We start from the raw sequence: 25,577 nt of genomic DNA on the forward strand, positions 1-25,577 counted from the left end.
ATTGATCACGCGAAAGAGACTTTGGAAATATCTATTTTACTTTCCTGCCATTTACGCCCTTTTACTCTCTTTAAATTTAGAATACCTTAATTTTAAATTGAGTAAATAATGCTTATAGTACAACTTAACTATGGAATCGGAAACAAACGAAATATTTAATATTTATATCAATATTTATTGACATTGTTTTAAATGGGTTTTTAATTGTTTTAAGTGTTTTGTGTTTGCTTTCTTACTGATAATATCCGTGACGTAAAATCCGATTAAGAGGTACAGCCTATGCCTATTCGATTCACCGATACGGCGCTATACTACTGCATAGGATTAAAAATAAACCGCATGTAGTGGAATATTACAATATTACATATTAGACAACAAGTCCTTGTGGCTGGTGATGTGCAATGCGATTTAAAACTTTTAGGGCTGGTCGGAGTTAGTGTGACCAGCTCTGAATCATTCGTTAACGCGCTATTGATATCTCATGGCTGCACTGTTTTTGAATTTGGGCGCGGATTATATGTCTGTGGGTATTTCCATTAAAAATTTTTTTTTGGTATGTTCTCGTTCTTGTTTTGTCTTCGTTATATTAACATTTTTATTTTTTAATCGTTCTTGTGAGAAGACCGTCTGGCTTGAAAAATTAAACATAAATGAACATAGTTCATTAAGATTGCCCTGCGTTCGGAAGAAAATTATTGAACATCTATTTATTACAAGGTGGTAGAAAAGCGATAAATTGGTTGCTTATTTGCTAATAAAAGTGTTTTTATACACAACGGTGGCGATACTGTGATATCAAAGCAATGATTCCAATACTTACTTATTTTACATAATGCATGGAACTGAGGACTTACTATACGTGGATTTCTTATGACGCATTTATGTATTTAATTATAGACATTAATAAATACATATCCAGAGGTAGCTAAAGGTACTTATACAACGTCAATTTTTTTGAGATCTTAAGTTTAACTGCTTATAGCTACTTAAATACCAAATTTCTAGTTATTGTCGCGTCTTTACAAGTACTTAGATGTACTGGGGTGTTGAAGCTACTGCGTCTCGCCGAAGTGTCGCTCCAACGTGTCTCGCTAACGTGTCACAACGACGTGTTCCTCCGACGACGTGCTCCTCGTTGTCCCGCAGAACATCTTAGTATCTTAGTACTGAATACTCGGAAATAATTGATCCAAAAATAGCATTACAAATAAATAACATTTCAAGTATAACCTTAAACGAATGGGAACAATCCAACAATAACATAGTAATAAAAGATAAGCCAATAAAAATATACAAAATTAAGCCCATAATGTTTAAGAATAAAATTGTTTATATAGTGAGCTTTAAAATACAAATTAAATGTTTTGACATTTTTGACATTAGGTTCATAAAAACGATGATGAATTTATAAGTTACCCTTTTCATTTATATCCAATGAATAATGAAAAAGCTATTTAGTTAAGATATAAGATTATTTAATAAGCATTTTGTTCAAACATATTTAATTACACTTTTAATTAAGAAATATATTTTAAAAACATATTCAATAAAATGTAATACAAAATATTGTTTTTTTCTTATTAAACAATGCCATTTTGTCTTAATTTGAGACAGAGTCCGTTGGTTTTAAATTTTGCAACAGTTTCGTTTTTACGGTAAGACCAACAACACCTTGGCCACTTTGGGAATTAAACCATATCTAAAAGCTTGGAGTTACGACTTTAGTTTTATATCAGTCAGCTTTCTCTAGCCTAAGTAAGGAAATCAACCATCTTTAAAGTTTTGGGACTCTAAATTTTACTTTGTAAAAGAAATTTTCTGGTGTCCCAACCATTATACAAAAGCTCTATACAAAAATATCCTTTAACAGATGTTCCAGCCCTTCTGGAATAGATACTAGCATCATAATAGCTTGCAAGAGGTGAAAGCAATTTAACGGTACATAAAGCTCATACGGAATACTGGTGGTTTCTTGTGCTTTTTATTGAAGTTTTTAGTTGTAGTTCTTTTTTTCTCCGCCAGTTGCGTTAATGTTTTGCACTTAGTAATTTTTTAATTGCTAATTTTTAAATTAAATATAAATATTAATAGCTTTTTATTTGACACTTAACATAACATTGTATGCAAGTGCTAAACACAATTTTTTTAGGGAGGTCGTTTTAGATATCTAGAAAAATGCATTTGTAAGAGCATTAAATTGATAATGCTGCTATGATGTGTGCCCTGCTGACTGTGGCTCTTCCGAAAAATGTAGCTCACCTGCAGCTAAAAGCAGGGAATAACTCAGTTTTAATTTCACATTTCCTTTCAGCAAAAATTGGGGTCAACGGACCAAAATAACAAAAGTCCTGCATAGTAGTGTGTTTTAGGTTTGGCAATGATTTTAGTTTTTGGTGGTTTCCCTGTGTCTGTGGCTTCAGCTGAAAGCTGCGAGTGCAACTGGCTGCTAGCCTTATAAATCATAATATCCAGGAAATAAATCCTTCACGGACAATTTAACCGCCGCACCCGTTTCTGGGCCAAATCTGCAACAGTCGTAGGTACTTTGTGGCTCGGATTTTTCTCCGATTTTTATTTTTTCTTGAATGTTGCTGGGGGTTTGGTGTCTGGCAGTCAAAGGCCAAACAATAAAATGATCAAATGTACTTTTTGCTTGGAGATAGCTGAGCCCTCTACTGAAGTAAATGGAAGTTGTAGAATTAATTTGGCGTGTACAGTCAACTCCATCTGCAGGTGATTGATGGCAAGCCTGTCAGCTGCTCAATGTCCATCTCCCTGGCAAATATCTCATTCCATACCATCGCAGTTGGGTTGGGTGTTTCATAAGTATGCTGATGATGCATTTGGTTTTGGGGTAAGTATTGCGCAACAAGGGAGCCACTTACCGGACCACAAATCCCGAGCGAAATGCATTACCCCACAGAGAATGTGTACAGAAAGAAAATATTCCCCAGCAGGTGTGGCTTATCAGGAGTTGGCAAATATATCATGTATTTTTTCAGAACCCATTTTTTATATAAGACTCTAGATAAATATGACCGTAGTATGTAGCCATCTGTATATATTAAGTAATTATATCAAGAATAAAAAAGGCTAAAAAAAAGGTACTATGCCTTTGTGACCTAATATTTTTTGGTGTAGCTTTTCCAGCTTTTCCATTTGTGTGCCGTCCAGTTGCATTCTCATTGGGTGGCCATGCGTCTGATTGTGCTTCAAACCAATCTGCATCGATATCCGACGCTTAGCTACTTGCATTTCACAGCGCGCTCAAAAATGTAATTTAGCAACCTTTCTCATGCAATGACCATTTTCGACAGAGGAAGAGTGCTGGAGATGATATCTGTTCGAATACTTTGGTAATTTTGAACATGACATTCCGACAATAGCAGTAGGGTTTGATTTCGAATGACGCACATTTGCATGCTGGCACTAAACACACTCTCTGGTGAACATTCGTCAATGATAATGTTATATTATTGAGATTTTTTAGGATTTTTTAAAGGCATGTTTTGTACAGATATACTCCAAGCTAATATTGGATTTGGCGAAACATTGGCACGAGTTCTCTATGCCATTATTCGATGGGGTTCCCTCAGACTCGAGGGGGGCGCCCTATGCAAACACACTGATTCAGTTGACATGTGCAAGCAGTGCGAGCAATTCTACTGTATTCCGGCTATCCCCTTCCCATAGGGGCACCATGTCCCCCGACATTTCTCTCTCTTCCAGGAGCTAATTAAAGCGCGCACGCGTGTGTGATATGCCACGCCAGATGTTAGCTAGTAGATGTCTCAGCCAACCAGCGTCAAAACCCAAGGAACATGTCGCAAGGGGAACGTAAAAGTAAAGCAGTAGCTGCGGCATGTGCACTGGGAAATGAGTACATGTATTTACAATATAATACAAATTGGTAATCACACCCCAGTGTAACATAAACGCAAGGGAACTATTGCAACTATTAATATTGTATGGCTTTACCACATAAACACTTCTAATTTTTACCTGATTTACTTAAGTATTTTAAGAACTATGTACTAAGAGTTGGGAACACAAATTTAAACAGAAAACCATGGGGATATTCTATATATTGGTACAATGGAAAATGCTTTTTTCTAAATTTTTGAACATCTTATCATGAGAGGTCTTCAGTTTTTTGCCCAGTGCACTGTGGTCCAGAATTCGATTTTTTTGGCATAAAGTCTAAAAATTGAGCTACAGACTTGAAACTTTGTACATTTTGTTGTTAAATCACAAATAGTTTGCACAGAAAATTTGAAGTCTGTGCGACCACGCCCTCTCTTGCCTCCCATATTAACTACTGGTATGACTCAGGAGTCAACGAAATATCATTTTTTTTTTTTTTTTTTAAAGTCGTGTATATTGTTGTTTTAAAACAACAACGCCCTCTTCTTTTTCTAGTTCTACATTTTAAATTTCCGAATCTGAACTCGAATCAGAATCAGATTGTGAATCCAATATTTTGTCTCATGGATCAGGTTTAAAATTATACTGTATTTCCAAAAGACTTATTACTGCCTTCGGAAGTGGTTTTTCCTATTTTTTCTCTCTCTTTCTTTTAAACTAATTGTTGATAATAGTGGGTCCGAGTTATCAATCGCTCTGTGGAAAATATCACTCATCCTATTGATCCGACTATTTTTCCTTGCATGTGATAGTCGATCCTTTTTGTAAAGCTTATTCCGGGCTTCACTCGTATTTTCAGTTTCCTTTTTAATCTTTCTCCTGCATTTTGGTAAGATAAGTTTCGGCGTCCCATTTGCTTCGGTGTCGTGGAGTTTTCAAAATCTCTAACAAGAATTGTTATCTTTGACGCCATCCACTTGGTATGTTTGGAAATAAATCGGTCTAGTTATCTGTTACACTCGGGCAGTTTTTTTTTAATAAATAATTCAAAATTTACTATTTTTTTGTCAATATCTTCTGTCTGTTTCGATTCCTGATTATTGTTGTTGATTGCGGAATAAACGTAATCTGAAACATAACTTATTTGCCTATTGTTACGCCTCCAAATGTCCAGGAGGTCGCTATGTCTGAACGCAAAATTGCCTATATAAAATCAAATTTTTAAGAAAACGAGCAAAAATGGGCAAAAGATATTACTTTACCGTGAAAGACAATAGTTAAAGGTACAAACTGACGTTTTTAACTTTTGTCAGAAATTGTCAGAAAATTAGTTATACTCCACGAAACACAGGGGACACGTTAGAATTTTCTGTTAAAATATACATAAATTGGATGTCACACAACATAAAAACAGTACAACTATACATATATTACCTAAATAAGTTAAAAACATCATACCTTGGCATTTATTTTCCATATTTTACTATAATTTTTGGATGCGTATTAACGATCATACCACATGCAAAAGTAAGCAAGTAATTTTTCGGAAATTGCATTCTCTCAATCAGCTGTTTAACACTTCAACTTTAAAAGCTCATAAAACGATTTTGTGAAGCTTTCGGTCAATTTTGTTTTTGGTTTTTATTTATATGATTAATTTTGTATTAGAAAATAATTGCTAGAGGACGATATATTGACATAAAAATTTAGACTTTATGCCAAAAAAAACGAATTCTGGACCATAGTGCAGTGCATCATCCTCCCTCTGCCGTATCCTAATCTCTACCGCAACATATTTTAAATTTAGCATAACATCGAGCCCCGAAGAGGAGGCTGGATGGCATCTTTATGCTAAGGTCGCCTCATCAACAACATCTCGGGAGGGGAATGGGACCTCCGCCGCCCTGACTGCGGGGTGTTTGAACTGGCGATGCGAGTTTGTGTTTTGATTTGGTTTTTGTCGCCGCCACCGCCGACGCCATCAAAAAGGTAAACAAACACTTTTTATTCTGTCCTCCGGGGACGTTAAGTACTAAAATTTCAAGGGACTTGAAATGAGCTTAGTTGGTGGGTACGCTTAGATTAAATCTGTTAATGTAAACTAAATTTCGTCAAGTGTACGAAAGTGCATTTTGAATTTTTAAGTATTTGCTCGAATTTACGAGTTACATCATATTTTCCGAATAATACAACACCAACCCTAATAATAATTTATACTTAAATGTTATTTCTTCAAACCATGTGCATTGACTTCCCTCAAGATAAAATAGCAGGCGGAAAATGATTAGAGATAACTTGGAATTGTACCGAGCACCCTTATTAGCATATTGTCGTCACCACTAGAGTATTCAAATTCGATGGAAATACGCTGATTATATCTGAGGATGCAGCTTTGTTGGACTCACCCTGTAGACAAGATGCATAAATTTGCAGCCATTTTTAGCTGCAAGCACTGCGCTATGGGTACAGCGTTCTGATTCCCAAAGATTTTAATAAATGAGCGCAGGAAAAGCAGTCGTTTGAAATGCTGAAAAGCATTTGCCACACCATGCAAAAAATATGCTGGGCCGCGTGGTTTTCGCTCTGAATTGTGCAGATAAACCGGGAATTGAAAATCAAAAATGCATTGGCATGGTACGAACTAGCTCTCCCACTCAAATTTTTTGCCATTCAATATGGAATTTATATGAAATATGCAGTATTCAGAATTAATACAAAGCTCAAAATGTGCGAGCAACTATCAGTACATAAATACAAAAAATAACACAACCAAATTTTTTAAGCACATTCGACAATTTGCATACTACACTTTAGAAAATGCAGGGAAAATACCCTAGCCCAGGTGCAATAATCTTTTTTCTCGCAAAGTTCCATCAAGCCAGTAAACCACTTCATTCCGAAAAATTTATGTAATAATTCAACGTCAATAACGGATCTCGAATCTGACATTTGTGTAAACTCATAGGCCATTCGATGTCATCGCTGAACTGACAAAGGGCATCATCAAACTCGGCTAATCCGCGTTGTAAGCAATTTCTGTCCATTATTGCTAACCAAAAATATGCGCCAAACAAAAGCCTTTTGAGCATTATTGTTGCAGCTCGATGGGATCGCTCGACCTACGCGAATAAAATACATTTTTCAGCAATAACAATGAAAAACAAATAAAAAAAAAAAACAGCGATACATAGAAACAACATGCGGTGAAACACTGCTTTGGCGTATGTTCTCGCAAACCTAAGAAAAAAGTACATATAAGTAACACACAATGGCGGGGAAGGGTTGAATTTTTTCTATAAAAATGTTGTATGATTTCAAGCTTTTCTTTTTGTTTCAGATTTTTATTCGGGCTGCACACGGCCAATTGTTTTGTTTATTCCGTTTGGCTTACTCTTCGTTTTTCTTTATGGCGAACTGGTAAATAAATTGCACTGAAAGTGCAGGGAAATAGTTAAGTGATTGATTTAGTGCTGCCTGGAGGCACCCATCCGCTCTCTGAACATTTTCCCCCGTTTGACAGCTTTGGGGCTTGGAAAGTTGCGAGCCGAAATTGATTTCAATTCGGGAGTTTTCGCCAACAAATTGAGTGCTGGTGCTCGAATGGGGGGCGGCTAGAAATTTCCATGAATGTATTAAGCCCGAAATTTATTAACAATGAAATGCTATAGGTGGACCAGAGAATTGGGGGAATGGTCGCGAAATTCGGCCTGATGCTTTGACCCGAAAATAGTGGCATAGTTAGGGAGAGCGGGTTCATATGATTGCAAATTTGCATTTTTGGTACAATCAGCAACATTTGAAAAGTTGAATAAATAGATTGAGTGCACAGAATGCACTAATAAGCGTTCTAAGTGGAGGGGGAATACAAATGGCCTTAAAGGTTTAAAGTATTCAAATTGTTGTATGTTTCCTTATCGCCTGCTTAATAATAGCTTTGTTATAACAAGTGCGTAGTTGCTTAAAAAGGAACTAGAACTGGTGGCATTCAAATTCATGGCTTAGAGGTTGGGCAAGCCAACGAAACGATTCCTTAAGCAATTTACAAAGGCAGTGCCCGAGCCGGGCTTTTGAGTTTGCACAAACTTGCAGCTTGGCTTAAATACTTCATGACTTTCCGGGCGGCACGATGCGCTTGCCACTTGAGCCGCAAAGCGGCCATTAGCCGACTGATGCAGACAGCTGCGACGGATGGCTGTCAGTCTAAGCCCTCATCACCCATCAACACACTCCCAGCCCCAAGGACGGCTCAGAATGACGGCTATGCTATGGTTCTAGGTACAGGGAAAAGGCTGTGCTGGCAACTGCCAACTGGCAACTAAAGGCACGCAAACTATCTCGCCACTCAGCCGAGCCACTTGAGTTATTTTCCAGCTCGCGATGGTAATGGTAATGGTAATAGAGTTGAGTACCGGGCCCAGATGAAGATGCTAAACGGAATCCGAAGACAAAGACGCTGGCAATTCATCTCGAGACGCGCAAAAGTAGGCACTAGCGGTAGACTTATTCGTTTAATTAGCAGCAGAGCGCCAGAGTAGCGGGCCTACTACTTTACAGCCGTTTTAGATGGTTTTGGCATAAACTTTTTTGACTGTCGAAATGGCACACGTACGGCTTCTTAAATTGTCAGATGACGCCGTTTTTAATCACATCGAAAATTGCGCTAAATCATTTTCTAATTGCCTCCTCTTGGCAGTGGCTCACTCCGGCCGGAGTTCTCTAATGAGTTCGCACATTTGCACGATGTGTCTGCCTAACTTCCAAGCTGTTAGCCATATCTACCATGCATATCTGCCAGACACCACGTACGCACATGTGTCAATATGAAGATGGGGAAAGCCAGAAAGCCAGTGTGTTTTTTGTGGGCTCCAAGTCGAGTTACTTTTCGAGCTATTAAGATAGCGGGCGAAGACAAATTTTTGAAGTGCACCCATTTATTCTTCCTGATAAAATTAGTTCCAATATATATGTATATATCTTTTAATTTAATTTACAAGTTAGAAATACATAACATTTTAAAATCACTTTCTTAAGTAGGTATGTTTTGGTGATTCTTAAGCAACAAAATCATTATTTCCAAACATTTTCAAAGCACATTCAAGTATTTCCCCAGAAACACCATCTGTAATGACCCGCTTAACCACAGTAATACACGTTAGGGTTTATGGCTTGTAATGAGTTAGTTTATTTGGTTTAATAATATTCGCGCACCCACTCCGCTTCACAGTTCGCACCCGAATAATCCCTTCTCTCACTCCTCTGCTGGGCGATCGTTCGCGCCTGTCCCGTCGCTGCTCTCTCGATGCTTGGTTGTTGGCAATGCCGGTTGCCACATCCCTCCTTTATTGACGAGTTTTAGCTTTAATGGCGGCAGGGGTGGCTGGATCCCGAGGCCTCCTTCTGTGGGCTGAAGTACTGCGACCTCCGAAGTTGGTGTTGATTCCGGTAGGCTGGCATCTGATTGCGGCGTTGGGCAGGAGGCTGGATACGTCTGGCTAGCCGGGACTTTCTTAAGATGTGAGGCATTTCTTGTTAGTTTTCTACCACCCCCTTCGATCACCACAATGTTATTGTGTCGTTCTAACACCGTAAATTCCGTCTTGTCGAAGTTTGATGTAAGTTTGTTTGGGAACACTACGTTTTTCAAAAGTACCTTGTCGCCCACTTCTATATCGACTTCCTTTGCCCCTCTTCTTTTGTCGGCTGCCTGCTTTCCCTTATATTTTCCAATAATGTCTTTATCTCTTTCCTCAGAGTCTAAGGTTTTCTCGTAGATATCCCCAACGCCTGGTATTTTGTCACGGATGACTCTGCTGAACATTAGCTTTGTGGGCGCTGACCCTGTTGTTCCATGTGGGGTTACATTGTACATCAAAATAAACTTTTGGATTTCCTCTTTGTAGTTTTTCCCATTTGCGTATGCTATTTTTAGGCGTTTCACAAGGGCTCTGTTCATGTTCTCAACTTCCCCGTTTGCTTGCGGCCAATACGGTGGGGTCCTAACCTGTTCAATGCCGCACGCTTTGCAGTAGTTAGAAAACTCCTCGCTAACATACTGGCGTCCGTTATCAGTTCGTAGGTACTCAGGATATCCCAGTCTACAAAAGATTTCTTTCATTGCCTCTATCAGGGTCGTTGAAGATATGGTTTTAAGAAACTTATGCTCCATATATCGTGAAAAATAGTCAATAAAGACTAGAACATATTCATTGTTAGGTAACGGACCTAGCAGATCCGACGCTACCCAAATCCACGGGCCAGTGGGAAAAGGATTTCTATCCATAGGCGGTGGTCGGATGTCTTGAGATACCAGGCAACAATCTCTGCAAGCTTTGACAAACTTTTCTGCCTCTCGGTCTATTTGTGGCCACCATACTTTGGACCGCAGGCGGCGTTTCATTGCTGTCTCGCCGGGATGACCTTCGTGGGCTAACTCCAGTATTTTCATTCTAAGAGATCTCGGCACGACTACTCGGTTTCCCCTCAACAGGAGCGAGCCAACCGCTGACAGCTCGTTACGAAACGGATAGAAGCTCCCTGAACTATCAGGCTTCCAGGAGTCGTTTTCCAGGCAACCGATTGCGTCCATAATCTCTTCATCCCTCTTGGAAGATTCTGCTATTTCCGAGATTGTCATAGATTTTGGGATGGAGCTCTGTACGACGCGTAGGATGCTGTATTCCGTCCTGAGATCGATTGGTTCTACCGTAGATAGTTGGCAGAGACGAGACAACGCATCTGATATGTTGTCTTTTCCGGATTTATAGATAACGGTGAACGTATATGCCTGGAGTCGCAGCAGCCACCTTTCAATGCGGGCCGGGGGCTTGGATGTTGGTTTGAAAATGGCTTCCAAGGGTTTGTGATCGGTTACGAGTTCGAAGTGCAGGCCTGCCAGAAAGTAATAAAATTTCTCCACTGCCCAAACCAGTGCTAGGCTCTCCTTTTCCGTTTGGGAGTAGCGTTTCTCCACCTCTGACAGGGCCTTGCTAGCAAAGGTAATTATTAATGGTTCGTTGTCGACTTTGAATTGCAATAAGACAGCCCCAAGGGCAACCGGGCTAGCGTCCGCAATCACCCGAGTTCGATGTTTAGGATCGAAATATGATAGTTTGGGTACCTTGGATAGGAGATTCTTAAGGTTGTTGAAAGCATTTTTCTCGGCTTCGCCCCAGGTGAATTTGTTTTCAGTTTTCAGCAGTTTTCTTAGAGGATCTGTGTGACTTGCAAGGTCCGGAATGAACTTTCCGACGTAGGTTACCAAACCGAGGAAGCTCCGTGTTTCCTCTTTGTTCTTCGGGTCTCTGAAAGATCGGATGACGTCAATTTTCTCTGGGTCGACTTCTATTCCCTTGTCGGATAAAATATGTCCGAGGAATTTTAGTTTCCTTGTCTTCCAGATGCATTTCTCTTTATTCAGTAGGACATTATTTTCCTGGAATATCTCGCATACTTCTTTTACGGCGCTGTCGATTTCGAGGTCAGTTGCGCCAAAAATGATTATGTCATCGATGAAGTTCATGGCGTTAGGTACCGTAGATAACATCTGCTCCAGAAGGCGTTGAAAAATTTCGGGAGCAGAATTAACTCCAAACATCAAACGCTTATAGCGGAAAAGTCCCCTTGGGGTTATGAACGTTGTTATCTCCCGGCTCGATTCATCAAGGGCCACTTGGTGATAGGCGTCCTTGAGGTCTAGGCGTGCGAAGAATTTCGCCTCTTTGAGTCTGGTCATAAAGCAATCGAAAGTTGGTAATGGATAGTTTTCCCGTAGGATAGCTTTGTTTGCCAGTCGCATGTCGACACATAAGCGGATGTCCCCGTTCTCCTTAAACGCAAGCACGATGGGAGATATCCAAGCACTCGGACCCTTGACTGGTTCAATTATATCTCGACTCAGGGCTTCCCCCAGTTTTTCCATGACTTTGTCCTCGAGCGCTGCCGGGATTCGTCTCACCGGTTGTTGAACGGGTTTTACGTCATAATCGATAGACAGCCTTACTTCAATGTTTTTCCAACTCGGAAAAGGCTCTATTTCTTCAATCCGGTTAATGTTTCTTCCCAGTCGGAGGACTTTTAACTCGATAGCTGTGTCTCGGCCCAACAGAGATTGTTCTCCATTTTCAATCACGTAAAATGAAGCAATCCCTTCGGCACCCGGCTCGACGGAAATTGGGGCCTCGAAAATACACATTACTCGAAGTAATTTATTAGAGGCATAGGCTCGGAATTGCTTTTCTGTATGGGTTCTTACGTTAAAGACTGTGGCCTTTCTCTTCACTAGCAGAGACCAGTCCGCGTGGCTGATAAGGTTAAACTTGCACCCCGAGTCAATGATTAAAGGAATTTCGCGGCCTCCCACTCGGCATCGTATGAACTCCTCTTCATCCTCGCTTGACACTCGAAAGCAATGTGCCTCGCCCTTTTTAAGTTTGGAGCTGGTGGCCTCCTCTTCGACAGATCGTATGTACGTGCGAGGCCTTTTTAGGTTATTCCTTTGGGACTTAGGGAATCGGCTGTTCAGGTTAGTTCGGCACTTCCTGGCATAGTGTCCAGGCTTCGAGCATTTATTGCAAGTCACATTTCTTGCCGGACATGATGGGTCATTGTGTGTGTGTCCGAATTTTCCACATCTGGGGCATTCCCCACTCTGCTTGAAACCACGATGTGCAATTTTACAGATGGGTTCCGCACTTGGTCTTGATGTCATTTCTTTTGATTCCTTGTTGATCTGCTCCTCAACCTGACATACTTCGATCACTTCCTCTAGTGAATTTTCCTTCCCCAGGAGTCTTTTCTTGAGGTCTAGAGGTGCCCACACATCTATAATTTTATCCTTAAGACATATATCCTCAATCTCCGCTTTTGAGGATCCAAATGCACATCGTTGCATTTGTTGACGGAGTCGCAGCAAGAAATCCCCAAAGCTTTCTGTGTCCAACGGTGTCAGACTTCTGAATAGATGTCTCTCAAACGTTGAGTTCTGCTTTGGTGAGAAGTGTTTATTTAGATGGTCGATGAGGATTTTGTAGATGTCTTCTTTATTTCCGTCGCAGGGCTCAACTAGCGCACCAGGTAGGGAGAATACTACTGACTGTAGCTGGACTCCTCCCAAAAGCAGTAGCTTACTCCTCTTCTGCTTCTCGGTAACAATGCCCTCGGCCTCGAGGTATATTGTAAATGCCCTCAACCACTTCTCCCATTCATTTCGGAGGATTGCCTTGTCGATCACCTCGCACAGAAACGGTTTAATGACACTGTCGGTCATTTTAAATACGGGACCTAGACTTGGGGTTTAAAAAAAAAACATTATTAGATTTATGACTTGACTTGTAATTAATACCCGGCCCTCTTAGGAGCTTGTAATTATTACTCAGTCTCAGTTCAATAATACCTCCAATTTACATTTGGGGTTTAGTTGTTTAACTTTTTCCTTTTTAATTTTATTAATTCTTTTGGCTTGTGGAGAGAATACTGCTCCACCCGACCTTTAACCTTCTGTTTACCACTCAAACCGATTACTCAGCTCTTTTCTTACAAGCTTGTAATGTTATCTTTTTTTTTTTATTAGATTCTTTTATACAAATTTTTTTTATTTATATATTTTCGTGTTCCGTTTCTTTTATTTTTTTCTAAATATGCTTTGGCTTGTACCACTACTCAGCTCCTCTATTTAGAGCTTATAATGCGTACTCGGCCCTTGCAACTCTTTGGTTGCTAGAGAAATTTCTCAATCAATCACCTTTCAGGCTTGTAAAGAGTATTACTCTTTACCCGGCCTTATTAGTTATTTTTTTTTTTTAATCTCCTGGTTGCTAGAGAGTGTCTCTCTAACTCACCTTCTCTTAAGCTTGCGAAGAGTAATCTCTTCACTCAGCCTATCTGTCGGAGTGCATGTGTGTTGGATGAGAGTGAGTGAAAAATTGTGCATACAGAATCACTGATTCTGCTTTGTGCTTAAAGTCAGTTTATGTTGGCAACGTGCAATCTGCACTCCCGCAGCTTATTCTTTCTCTCCTCTTTCTTAACACTTTCACATATGTATATGCCGGTAAGCCCATTCAATCACACACACACTTACGTCCAGCCTATATCACGCCAGTCGTTTACCGTAATTTCGCGCCCTTTTCCCTAATTCATCAAATTTTCCAAGGTTTTAGTTATTATTATTATCATTTACCGATTTTTCCACTCGTCGCCAATGTAATGACCCGCTTAACCACAGTAATACACGTTAGGGTTTATGGCTTGTAATGAGTTAGTTTATTTGGTTTAATAATATTCGCGCACCCACTCCGCTTCACAGTTCGCACCCGAATAATCCCTTCTCTCACTCCTCTGCTGGGCGATCGTTCGCGCCTGTCCCGTCGCTGCTCTCTCGATGCTTGGTTGTTGGCAATGCCGGTTGCCACACCATCTATAGAAATATTTTACACCGCATCCACACTCCGTCTCGGCCAAGTTGACCAGCTCCATAGCGAGCCATGTCGGCACTGTGTGAGCCGTGTTTGCATATTTGTGCCGCAGGCTGTGTGCTAATTATGCCGAAATATGGGGGATTTCATGGTTTGAGGATGCTCGGATTTTCCGGCTTAGAGAAGACGTCTATGGGTGCTCGACCAGAGTGTCTCTTGTCACGACTGGGCGCCCATTGTTGCTGCTGCCAATATGGCTGCGATGTAAATGCCTGAATGGGCCATTAGCTTCCAATTAGTTATTGTTAATTTGTCGTTTGGTCCTTGCAGGCGGATCCTGTGGTGGTGTTGCACCTCGGCAGTTGTCCTTCGAACTCTGTGTGGGTTTATGATATGAATTTCGAAGACGTTGTATTAATTACGGCTGCCAAGTGTTGGTTTCTGGTTTGGGCATTGAATAGTTTTGTAATGGCTTTTCTTATGAATTTTGATTAGTTTGTTGGTTGGGAGTGGACGAGATTAATTGATTTCCAGTTTCAATCATATAGGTCATTTGAAAGTTAATATGCAAAAGCTAAGCTAAGTTAAAAGATCAAAACAAAATAATATTTTTGCATAAAAAAATAATAGTAAATAGTAACTGATATCATCTCTACTTACCGATTGTTCAATTGTTCTTTATGATCCGGCATGCAAAATCAAGTATCTAACTCTTTTCTTTTACTAGTGGAAGAGGAATTTGAAATTGTTTCCTTGGCAGCAGCAGTCCGTTTTTCCTTTCAATCTGCGCGGCTTTTCCGCCTAAATTGCTGCACTTGCGGACTTGTTTTGTCAACCCTCGCGGGCCACAGGCTTCGGCAGCGGTAGTACATGAAATTCGTGTTTATTTTGGTACGCGCGTGGCAAGTGCAGCGCGTAAATGTGGCATGCCCCTCATCGGCGGGCACGAATGTATATGTACATATCCCCCACGGGCACAGCGCAAAGCTGGAGCCATCAGACGCCAGGAAAGTGGAGTCAGCGCCGGGGGCCAAAGGGTTGTGCACTTGTTGTCATCATCATCATCTCCACCATGCTCATCCACAGTCACATCATCCGGCGAAATAGCAGTAGCAGCACACACGGAGAGAAATCGGGTGTCACTACACTATTGCAGTATATTGTCTCATTAAATAAAATGTGAACTTCTGGTTGGATTTCTGGCAGTGTTTTGCATTCTATTTAATAGTAATATTTATAAGATACCATGCCATGGAGGCATGGTGGTATAAGATAGTTTTATAATTTTCTTTCCGTGCATAGTGGGAAATTGCATAAATAACAGGGTGCACAACAAAGTTGCGCTGGTTGACTGAGCATGATGACGTTGATTATGTTTCGGAGGCACCAACTGTTGTCTCCTCGTCCGCGAAAAACAAATCCCACTAAAAGACCCCTGGTATTGCCAGGAGTACTTCTGATTGAAAGAAAGTTCTGTGGAGGTCCTGCATGTACTAGTGCTTCCAGCGCTATTGATGTGTGTAGCCACAATCTAAATGCAAAGCAAAGTATGCGGATTCATTGCGATTTTCTGAACTTCTTTAGCCTGGAAAAACCCTGCAGATATTTTAAAATATTGTGTTGCCCTTTGGCATGCAGCATGAAAGACCTTTGTGTTTTGCAAGCCATGAGGACTACATGTGCGAATATTTTAGAAAAAATCCGAGCCCGGTACCTACTTGTCTGCCCAGTTGTTCACCAAGTCGACTTCTGCTCGTTGAAAAATTGCGTTTTAATTAAAAACGCTCAAGTGCACTTAAGTGTGCGCTTTCTCAGCCACGTCAACAATCAGACAGGCAGCCATTTCCCACCCACACCCCCTCACAATTCCAGCAACAACAGCAATCAGCAGCAGCAAAAACAATGTGAGCAACAACAATGGCGGAGGACCAGGAAAAGGCACAACAACAATTAAGCCGACAATAGTCCCGAAGTGTAAAAAAGCACAAAAGACAACAAACAGTGCAGAAATAAGGCAGAAAAAGAATATATATAAATCAGTAGCAAGTCGAATATCAGACTCACTATTCGCAGGCATTGCAAATATTATAATATGTTAAAGTATATCATTACATTTAAGTAATAACTAAAATACATTTCAGCAGTGAGCTTCCATGTCGAAGTTATGAAAGTATTATATTAGTAATATATGTATGTATGGAATGTTAGAAGTAGAATAATTATTTTTAATGTGGACAGGACGTTTATATAAAAATAAATAGTTTTTAAAAGTCTTAGGAATGTTCAGAGGTAACATCACAAGATTCTGGCTTAAATAAGTTTTAACAATGCTGCATTATTCGCCATTGCTTTTCATTAGACTCATCGAGGACTCATCCTCTACTCGCCACTATTACAAGTATATTTAATGATTCTATGATGCATTCTATGATCTCCATTTCAGTTTTTTTAAGCTGAAATCCATGCCGGTTTTTGTTAAGTCCGTCATCATCAGTATTGTGTGCCAATCAATATAGTTATCTATGCATTACCAAAGTTAATACGCAACAAGAGCACATGAGGGTATATCGAGCTGCATTGCAAATAAGCAGGAAAATTTATACCATTTTGCGCCGATTTACACAGGGACCTGGAAGAGAAGACACCGCTCCCTGTTTGCATTCAGCTCCTCAGTGCCGTTCAGCAAATGAGGAAACCTTCGGTTGAATTGCTACTTTGCCTGAGCTTCCCGAGCTGCCCGAGTTTCTCCCCTTTGAGAACATGAAAGATGGGGAGATGCGCTTCCTTTGAGGCTTCTTCGGGGGAGTAACTGCAATTGCAGGAGGGTCTGATAAGCTGCTCGGTGTGCCTGCAGGAAACAGGATATGACATATTTATAATGCGAAACAGATGCGCACATTTCGGGCGGAGCTGCGTTGTTTCCCTTTTCGATATCACGAATTAATTTCATGCCATTTTCATAATGTGCCTTGCTGCAGCTGCCTTTGTCGCACTTATGAAATAATCGGAGTCCTTTCGGGAATAAAACTCATCATAAATATTCAACCAAAAAGGTGCAAGCCGAGATGGTCGCGAAATTTGCATTGCAAAATGTATAATAATCACAAGAGCCCGATGGAGAAAGAGGTAACAATAATAAATGGCTAATTGAATGCAAATGACAAAGACATCTCGATTAATTCATTTTTGAAAAGGCAGGGTCCTTGTGAATTAATTGTGCAACGCAAAAAGAGCTCTGAAAAACTAGCTCAAACTTAATTAATAAACAGTCCATTGGAGTGAAAAACAATCTGAAAGGTAATTTAATTACGGTTTTAATGAATGCGAAAGCTGATAGCAGAAAATGATTCTAGATTTATTAAAACCCGTTTAAGATATCGGTTAAATTATCCCAATTTAAACAGCTATCTAATGCATTTAATGTCAGACTTATTCGCTTTCTAAGCGGTCAAGGGGGTGCAATGAAAGGAATTGCTTAATCCTATTCCAGTTTCAAGTTGTGCGGAATCTCGGTTGCCATTTGCATGGACAGACCGACCACTGACCACCACTTTAATGGAAACTGACCCAAAATGAGATGGGCAGCGAAGGGACAGGGATCTGGGACTTGAGCTAAATGACACACACGTAAGCAGCCACCCGTTAACAAAAAGTGTCGCAACTTTTCCACTCCTCATGGTTTGTTTTTCAGTTTGAGTCCCCTGGTTTTCATAAATGCATAAAAGCGGGTGGGCGAGGAACGTGAGTTGCTGGCTGCCGAAAAAAGGAAACTAGAGGAAAACTTGTTTCATTTGCGCACTGGAAAAACTTTCGTGCCGCCGCCGCTTCGGCATTAACAACACTTAAAATGCCTGCGGCGTTTTTCCTTTAATACAAGTGGACAGTCCGAAGTGCGGTCGTTCAGGGCTTTCCATTTTTTTCTCAACCTTCCACGGCTGACCACTTGAAGAGGAGTCTCTGTTCCCGACCCCATTTTTCCAAGAACCTGGTCCGTTTTGATTTACTCAACGTTTAGTTTCCTCTTTTTGCGGATTTTGTTTACTTGGTGCTTATTTACACCTCTTTTCGGGATGGCTCGAGGGCGACAATCGTAAACGAGTGTCATTTAGTTTCAGTTGAGTGAAAGACAGATTTTAAATGAAAGCGTCTCTGGGGAGATTTAAATGCAAACGAATGAATTCACTGTCTGATTCATTTGCATATGCACTGGGGACCTTAAACACACAGACCACAACAAAGAGCCAAGTCTGTTAACGCTTTAGCCAAGTTTAGTTAAATTTCAGTAAGCCTAGCTGAGCTAAAAATCAATAGCCTATTTTACGCCAAATTTACTGCCCCAAAGCCCATGAGGCAGCTCTGGTTGCCGTTGGCTGTGTTTTCTGCTCAATTGGGTTTGGACCACTTCAATTTCAGTTGCGGACTCGTTCCGCTGCAGAGGAATTGCCCTGATTAGCGGGAAGTTCGGGCCAAGTTTGCGGAGCGAAATTCCGGCCGAGATGAAGCGAGGGAGTTTAAGTTTGCAATAATTCAGCTTGCGTTTTTATTCAAGCTAAGAAATCCGTATTCTTTACTAGTTATATATATAGCTAGACTAAAATTGCGGATTTGCCTATTTAAAATAATAATAATATTGTTACCATTCTACAATCTCCCCCCCAATTACTCATCATTTTTGTCTGTGTACCTCTACTGATTTTTGTATTCCACTTTAACCAAGTTTTTTGGCGAGTCAACAAGGCAAAGATAAGTGCATTTCTTGGGGCATTTCTAGAGCAATTTTTGTCTAATTTATTTGCACTTCACTTTGCGTTGGCAGCCTAAAGTCAAATACTTAACCACTTTAATTCCGTCTAGAGCCGGTAGAGTTTACTATCTCAGCTCCTTCGCTTTATTTTCGGTGAATACTTCCGCTTTACGGGAACCTAAGAGCACCCAACTGCAATCATAATTCCTCGACTTAAGGCATGTAATTAGCGCCAAATAAGTTGGCTTGACCCGGTGCATTCCCGAGTTAAATCATCCGCTGTGGCTTTTCCTTGATGGGAATGCCTTCAGTCATATCTGCTGGAACTTTTGCTAATTCTGGTCAGTAAAGGAAAAAGGCCCTTTTCGCCCTTCCTTTTGTGTTTCTGCAACTTGACCATTGCCGACTTAATTAGAGTTGGCTTTCATTTGGCACCGTTGCCTCTTCCTTGACAGCCTCCCCCCGATTTTTTTGTGCTCCGCGGCCTTCGCTTAACTCGGTGTAATGTGGCCGCCATATGGCCAGAACCAGGACCCAATTGCAGTGGCAGCGGCAAAACACAATTACGTTCGCACTCGCTTTTTGTGTCATTTTGCTTTTCTAATTTCAGTTCCATTCTTTCAGTTATCCTTTCGTCTGCGCCATGGGCAACTTTCGTTTTTCACTTGATTGCGATGGTTTAATTTTTTCTTATCTAGGTTTAAAACTGGGCGTGTCCCTTGGCAGAATTATGCACCACAGAATGCAATTATGTAAATGTCCTTGTCGTTGGAATCGAAGTTAATTAGATCGCAAATTGCTAGTCATTCGGCCCAGATCCCTGACCCTGTGTAAGTGTGCCAAAAGGGAATGTGACTGGGAATTTAGCAAGAAATCGGATGGGTTTTAAAAATGTCAGCCCTTTATGAGCCAAAATGAGCTTAGTTGTACTAAGCATAAAATACTAGGAAGGCAAAAGCCAAAAAGTTTCATAGACAACGAGGATATATTCTTATTTTATTAACAACCGGCGAGATAGCTTTTAATTTGGTAATATCAAGGCAACTGGAAACGCTGTTTTTCATTAAACAGCAATTATATTAATTTCAACAGGAATTTTGAAACAAATATTCAGCCATTTATTAGTGTTCTTGTCAAATGAATATTCGAAAAAGAGGGGAAAATATATTTTAACAAATGATCAGATTACATTAGAAAAAAAAAGAAAATATATATAATTTATATCATCTGAAACGCTTCTTTCTACCTGTGACATGCTTTTAAACGAATCTAGAAAACTATTTTACTCTAGGAGTAACGAGTATAAATATTAGTCAAATTTTAATATTATTTATTATTTCCGAAGATAACTGACAGGACTTTGGCAAAAATGTATTGCTGAAATTACAGCTATCATTTCCATTTCTTTTCAATTTGTAAGCAAGCTGGGCTAATTTGTTTATGAAATCCATTTGGCACCCCAAGCGCCATAAATATGAGAACTTAATATATACCAGAATAAAATAACTGAGTTTATTGAGCAAGCATGAATAATAAAACCCTTAAAAAGAAGAAAAAGATTTGTCGATAAATTGACAGCATGCAAACTAAACTCGTTTAAATATAAACAATTGGAGACTGACTAAATTGTAATTTAAATTTCTAACTCCATTCAGAGATGAAAGCGAGATACAAATACGTAGTCGATTTCCTCGACTTTCAGATACCTGTTAAGCAGATAGTGGGAGTGAGTGAAATCCTAAGAGTTGTTAGCTAAAGAAATTGACACAATAACATGGACAAAACTGTTTCGGCAAGTGATCTCGATCAATAATATACATTCCTTAAAGGGTCGAAACGTTTTTGACCTAGAATATCCTAAGCGGTAGGACCTTACGTACAAAACATTTAAAAATTATTTTAATATTTAACTTAATTTTTTCACCTTTAAAATGAAAAAGTCATCGACTTTTTCTTGGCTGCGGTATTTATGTTTGGATATTTGGGTTGAGTGTATGCCGCCGCATTGACGTCGAATTTGGTTATTTTTAAATGCCCTGCTGTATTCAAGTACTGCGTCTTGGGCATGGGGCTTCGATTTTAATTAACTTGCAATTAAACAAAATTTATTGGCGCACTTTGATGGTCGTAAATTAGCTACTCGAGTTACTTCGAAAATGTCAGCCTGGAAAATTCAATTTCCCCGAAAAGGCGTTTTAGGTGTGTGGCCAAAAAAAAGAGAGCCAGGCGTGAAGCTCTGCGAAGCTGTCAGCCGTTTTTCCACTTTTCCTTTGCACACGCTGAAATGGGCGTGAAAAGTGGCATGCTGCATATAGGTGATGTGAAGTATATGGGTTCTTGCCACAATGGGTACAACTGTGGACTTCATTTTTGAATAGTGAAATCAAAAGTCGGGAAAAATAATAAATAAAATGATCTGAATTAGGAAAATAATAAAACATTTTCTTCTATGGTTTTTAAGAAAAGAACATATTATTCGAGAGAGCTCTCTTCCACGAACCTAGCTACCATAGTATGGTATTTCTTTTAGTCCTGCGACTTGAACCTTAACTAGTTTGCAAAAAAACCCTTGGAAATGTGGCTCTGTCAATCACCTACAATATCTTTCTTTTTGTGTAGTGGCCTTACCAAATTGACGTTGAAGTGCAGGCGCAATGAAGAAGTCAAGCAAGTCACTTAGCTACTGCGATGCAAAAACCCTTGGCAAATAGAAGTAGACCTAGGTCGCAGTTCGGCTTTGTCTCTTTGGAGGCAGTTTTTGCATTTTCTTCACTTCTTGGCCAAGAGCCAGACTGTTTTAAGACTTTAAGTTGGCTCCCGCCGGTGCACTTAGACTTAGAGATAGATTTGCGGCAGGAAGTCTTTGATAAGGGAAGTAGGAAAATCTTTTCACCCGACACTCAAAGATGTCTATTTACATATGCTTAAAGAGGAAGTTGTGGAAATTTCCCAAATAAGATATGGTAATGACCAGGAAGTTTAAGGAAATTGAAGCTATCAGCAATCAGCAAAAATTCTAGCTTCCGTTCCGTTCTAGCTTATTCAACTAATCTTTTATATGTTAATTATTTGGGTAATAGATGAAATCGACGTGATATGTACATGATTCTAAAACGAGAGTATATAATATTTACAAAACTCTGATTTAGACATGTTGAGAACGGTTAAGAGAGCTTTAGAAATCACGAAAACACTCTTCTAATTAGCTTAAAGTAATAGTAATTTTGTAAACAAAACTGAATATATATGCGTACAGTTCATTATTTGCGAGTTTCCCGGTACAAAAACGAAATGCGCACATCTAAGAGAAGATCTTGTTAAAGAGAAAAGATCTCGAGAATACTCAGATATTCATCCGCCGGAATGGTCCCTAAACAGTTGCAGTTTGAACGTAGATCTCGTCGGATGTAGATCGCTCCGTGTTTTTTCGGTCCTTCAGGGGGAATCTTGTGCCAAGCCAAAAGGCAGGGAAATAAATCTTGTACGTGATCCAAAAATAACGCCAGAAAATCTGCAAAAGGGGGACAAAAACAGAGCGCGTGCCAAGTGCTCGAGTGAAAATGTTTACGCACAGAAGGAAGCTCCAGTGTTAATCAGTTCGAAGAAGTAAAGTCGTCGCAGAGTGATTTATTTTAGGTGTGGTGCAATCGTTAGTGAATGAAAAATAATCGAAAAGTTCTCGATTTATTTGTGCATGACCGCAGAAAGTGACAAACGAAAACACAGTTCTTGCCAAAATTGTTTTGCGCATCTTTCGGGCAGATCAAAGATACAACAAATCAAGCGCAAATTGGTAATGCACAAATTTTCAATTTGACAACGCGCATAATTATCGGCAATCCAATGGCCAAATAGCCCGTGAAAATACATTTCCAAAAGAAATAATGTTGTCCTCGTATATGAAATTCCACGGCTATTTGGGTTAATTAAGAACCAAAAATGCTCTTTTGCGATGGAAAATATGAAGAATAATTAATAAATAAATGTGGAAAAATATTACACGTTTTTTCCGTTCGTTGTTCGGGTAAATTAAGTGAAAGAACTTCTTGCGGAGCTCGATTTCCCCCAATACGAAATGCGAAAGTGCGAAACAGAGGAAATATTCTGAAATTCAGTGATGTGTGACGCTCGTAAACATTTCAACATATGTATAAGCAACGTTAATAATAGCAAACAAATATAATCCGAATATTTTTTGCAGATAATCCGACAATACAAATTTATTTCGAGGGGTGTATTAGATTTGAATTCGGGTGCTCCCATTTGCAAATTAGCTTTTTCGGGCCTTAAACACGAGGCTCACACCAGTTTACTCGAAATAAATGAAAACAAAATCCTTTTTCATTGCACAAAACAATTGTGTAAACAAATTTAGCTAAATTGCTTGTGTTTCGAGTAACCGAATTATTTAAAAATAAACATTTCACTTAATTTGCGCTATATTTCGCCACGCCCACCGCCCACTTGTGTGTTTTTGCGAGGGAGACCAAAAATAAATCGCATAATTCGAAATAGTTCGGCACGATCTTCTGCATTTGGCTTGGGGTTTGTTGAACTTTTTGCCGCGGTTTTGCATTTGCAGCTTCCAAATTTGTTTTCTGCAAGTCGGCTAAAATTAGTTGCGACTAATTTGTTGTTGCCGCTCGTACATTATAGTTCGCATTTCATTTGGCGCGTCAAAAGTGACAGCTTTCAATGCGTCGACATTTCTGTGCTAATTATGCAAATTTCGCCTGTGTCCGTTCGCGTGTTGTACAATGTTATTTTTCCGGAGGTTAAGGGGCTTAACCCATGGGAACCCATGGCTTCGTGGCCCTTCTGCCATCATTTGCATCACAAAGCGCTGGGGCAACTCTCGCCGGGATTGTCACACCGCTGCTGGAATATAATTTATGACAGTGCTCACAGCTGTTCGGCAACAACGTCGCAGTGTTGCGACATTGACTATGAGATCCGGCCATAAGAACACGCCTTTCGCTCCAATTTGAAGTTATTCGAGCAGGCAGCACACTTCAATTGACCCGCAAATTGCTCCCTTTTGCCCATCCATCCATCCGAATGCCGAATGCGCGGCTAAGAGACTTTAACGGAACAAGAATTGCATTCCGCGAATTGTTTTGACCGGGCCAAGTGGACCGGCGGAAAATAAGTGACTTCGCGACAGAGTAATCCAAATCAAATCAAATCGCTTTGCCCAAGCTCCAATTGCACTTTTCCTCCCTCGCTGATTTTCCCATTTTGCCAGCTTGTTTCCATTCGGCGCGTTTCCTTTCGCCAGCTGCCAACTGGCAAGTTTGTCTTGTGATTTCTCTTTTATTTTAGAGAATTCCTCTATTTGTTTATTTTTGCCTTTGGTGACGACATTTCGTGCTCGTGGAGTCCGCTGCACGGACAATGCAGCGAAATTCCGTGAATATTTTCTCTCATTCGTTTTTATTTTTAAGCACTTGCTGTTTATTTTTAACGCTGTGCGTTTGGATTAAATTTGCATTGCCACTGCGTTCTATCCTCTGTCTGTATTTATTTATTTTTTATTACTTCCATTTCTACAGGCTCCTGCAGTTTTGGCTTTCCTTTTTTCGAAATTTGCATTTAATGGCCACCGACAGCTGTCTTAATTTACTTTCACTTAGTGGAACGTTAAACCCACAGATTGCCAAGAAAACATCACAGAAATAGCATTGATTTCTATTTCGTTTGCTTCTAAAAATACTATACAGAATGCTAGAGCGCGCTGGCCCACAGACAACATCCGTTTATCTCGACTCAATTAGCTCTCGATCGAGTTAGGAGCGGAATTTATGGAAGTTTTAAGTGCTCGAACAAACTCCCTTCTCATCCAGTCCTCCCATTGGGCAAAGGTCAATTTATGTTCACAGCATATGTACCTTGACATTTATTTGTGTTTGTGATGCACACATAGCCATATCCGGAGAAACACACAAACACACAGCACTAAAAAATCGGACAGATAATGCAATATATAGGAAAATCATTTAAAGAGATTTTTATTTTCTCTAGGTGCTTTGCCACTCACTGGTGCCCCAAAATTCTTTTAAAAAGGGAATGACACATATAGAAGATACTTCTATTTATAGTTAATATAGAAATAAAAGGAATGTTTACGTACTTTTTAAATATTTCTTCTAAAATTTTAGATAAAAATGTATGTTAAAGTAACGATAAATTGGCGCCCTAAAAGGGTGTTCACTTCACGGCTGATGCCATCAATATTTTGGTACACTTTTATTTTTCCTCGTTCTACTTAGTTTGTTGTTATTGTGGAAAAAGCTTTTAGTTTGTCGGTGCGTTGTGATTATTTTGATATATACTTACGAATACACACAGAGTCCCCACACTCTGTCACATGTGTGTACATGTGCCGCCCAGGCGGCCTCCCCCTCCCTTCATCACTGCGCTTTTCTTAGCACGCTCGTAAAAAAACATTTAAATTCTTTAGCGTTTTCAGATTTTGCGTTTGTTTTACTTTTATAGCGAAATTAGCTCACTTCGCTGGCGTGTCGACATAAATCGAGATGGAAGGAAACAGAGGAACC

At 39.9% G+C, this 25,577-nt stretch overlaps 2 protein-coding genes across 8 annotated transcripts in view; one reads left to right on the forward strand and one right to left on the reverse strand.

Annotated features, from left to right (window-relative positions):
• Window positions 1–9,022: 9,022 nt before the first annotated feature.
• Window positions 9,023–14,288, reverse strand: LOC120284975 (uncharacterized protein K02A2.6-like). 4 transcript variants are annotated; one of them, XM_039294873.2, is made up of 2 exons: window positions 14,042–14,288; window positions 9,023–13,148 (listed from the first exon to the last, which is right to left on the reverse strand). In XM_039294873.2, exon 2 carries the CDS (start codon window positions 13,127–13,129, stop codon window positions 9,113–9,115), a length of 4,017 nt encoding a protein of 1,338 aa, XP_039150807.1. In that variant the 5' UTR covers window positions 13,130–13,148; window positions 14,042–14,288; the 3' UTR covers window positions 9,023–9,112. The 4 variants fall into 4 exon arrangements, with proteins under 4 accessions (XP_039150807.1, XP_044779160.1, XP_039150809.1 ...); XM_044923225.1 differs by having other exon boundaries at window positions 13,701–14,288; XM_039294875.2 differs by lacking the exon at window positions 14,042–14,288 and having other exon boundaries at window positions 9,023–12,808; window positions 12,915–12,987.
• An 8,078-nt stretch (window positions 14,289–22,366) lies between these two features.
• The window catches only part of LOC6727111, a 37,502-nt gene continuing 34,291 nt past the window's right edge, over window positions 22,367–25,577 (forward strand). Inside the window, exon 1 of one of the 4 annotated variants that reach the window (XM_016176261.3) lies at window positions 22,367–22,501. The gene's annotated coding sequence lies outside the window, so the exon portion shown is untranslated. The other 3 variants (XM_016176264.2, XM_016176262.3, XM_039294701.2) reach the window with 3 other exon arrangements.

Source organism: Drosophila simulans, chromosome 3R (assembly GCF_016746395.2).
Source record: "Drosophila simulans strain w501 chromosome 3R, Prin_Dsim_3.1, whole genome shotgun sequence".
In the NCBI taxonomy this organism is placed as follows: domain Eukaryota; kingdom Metazoa; phylum Arthropoda; class Insecta; order Diptera; family Drosophilidae; genus Drosophila; species Drosophila simulans.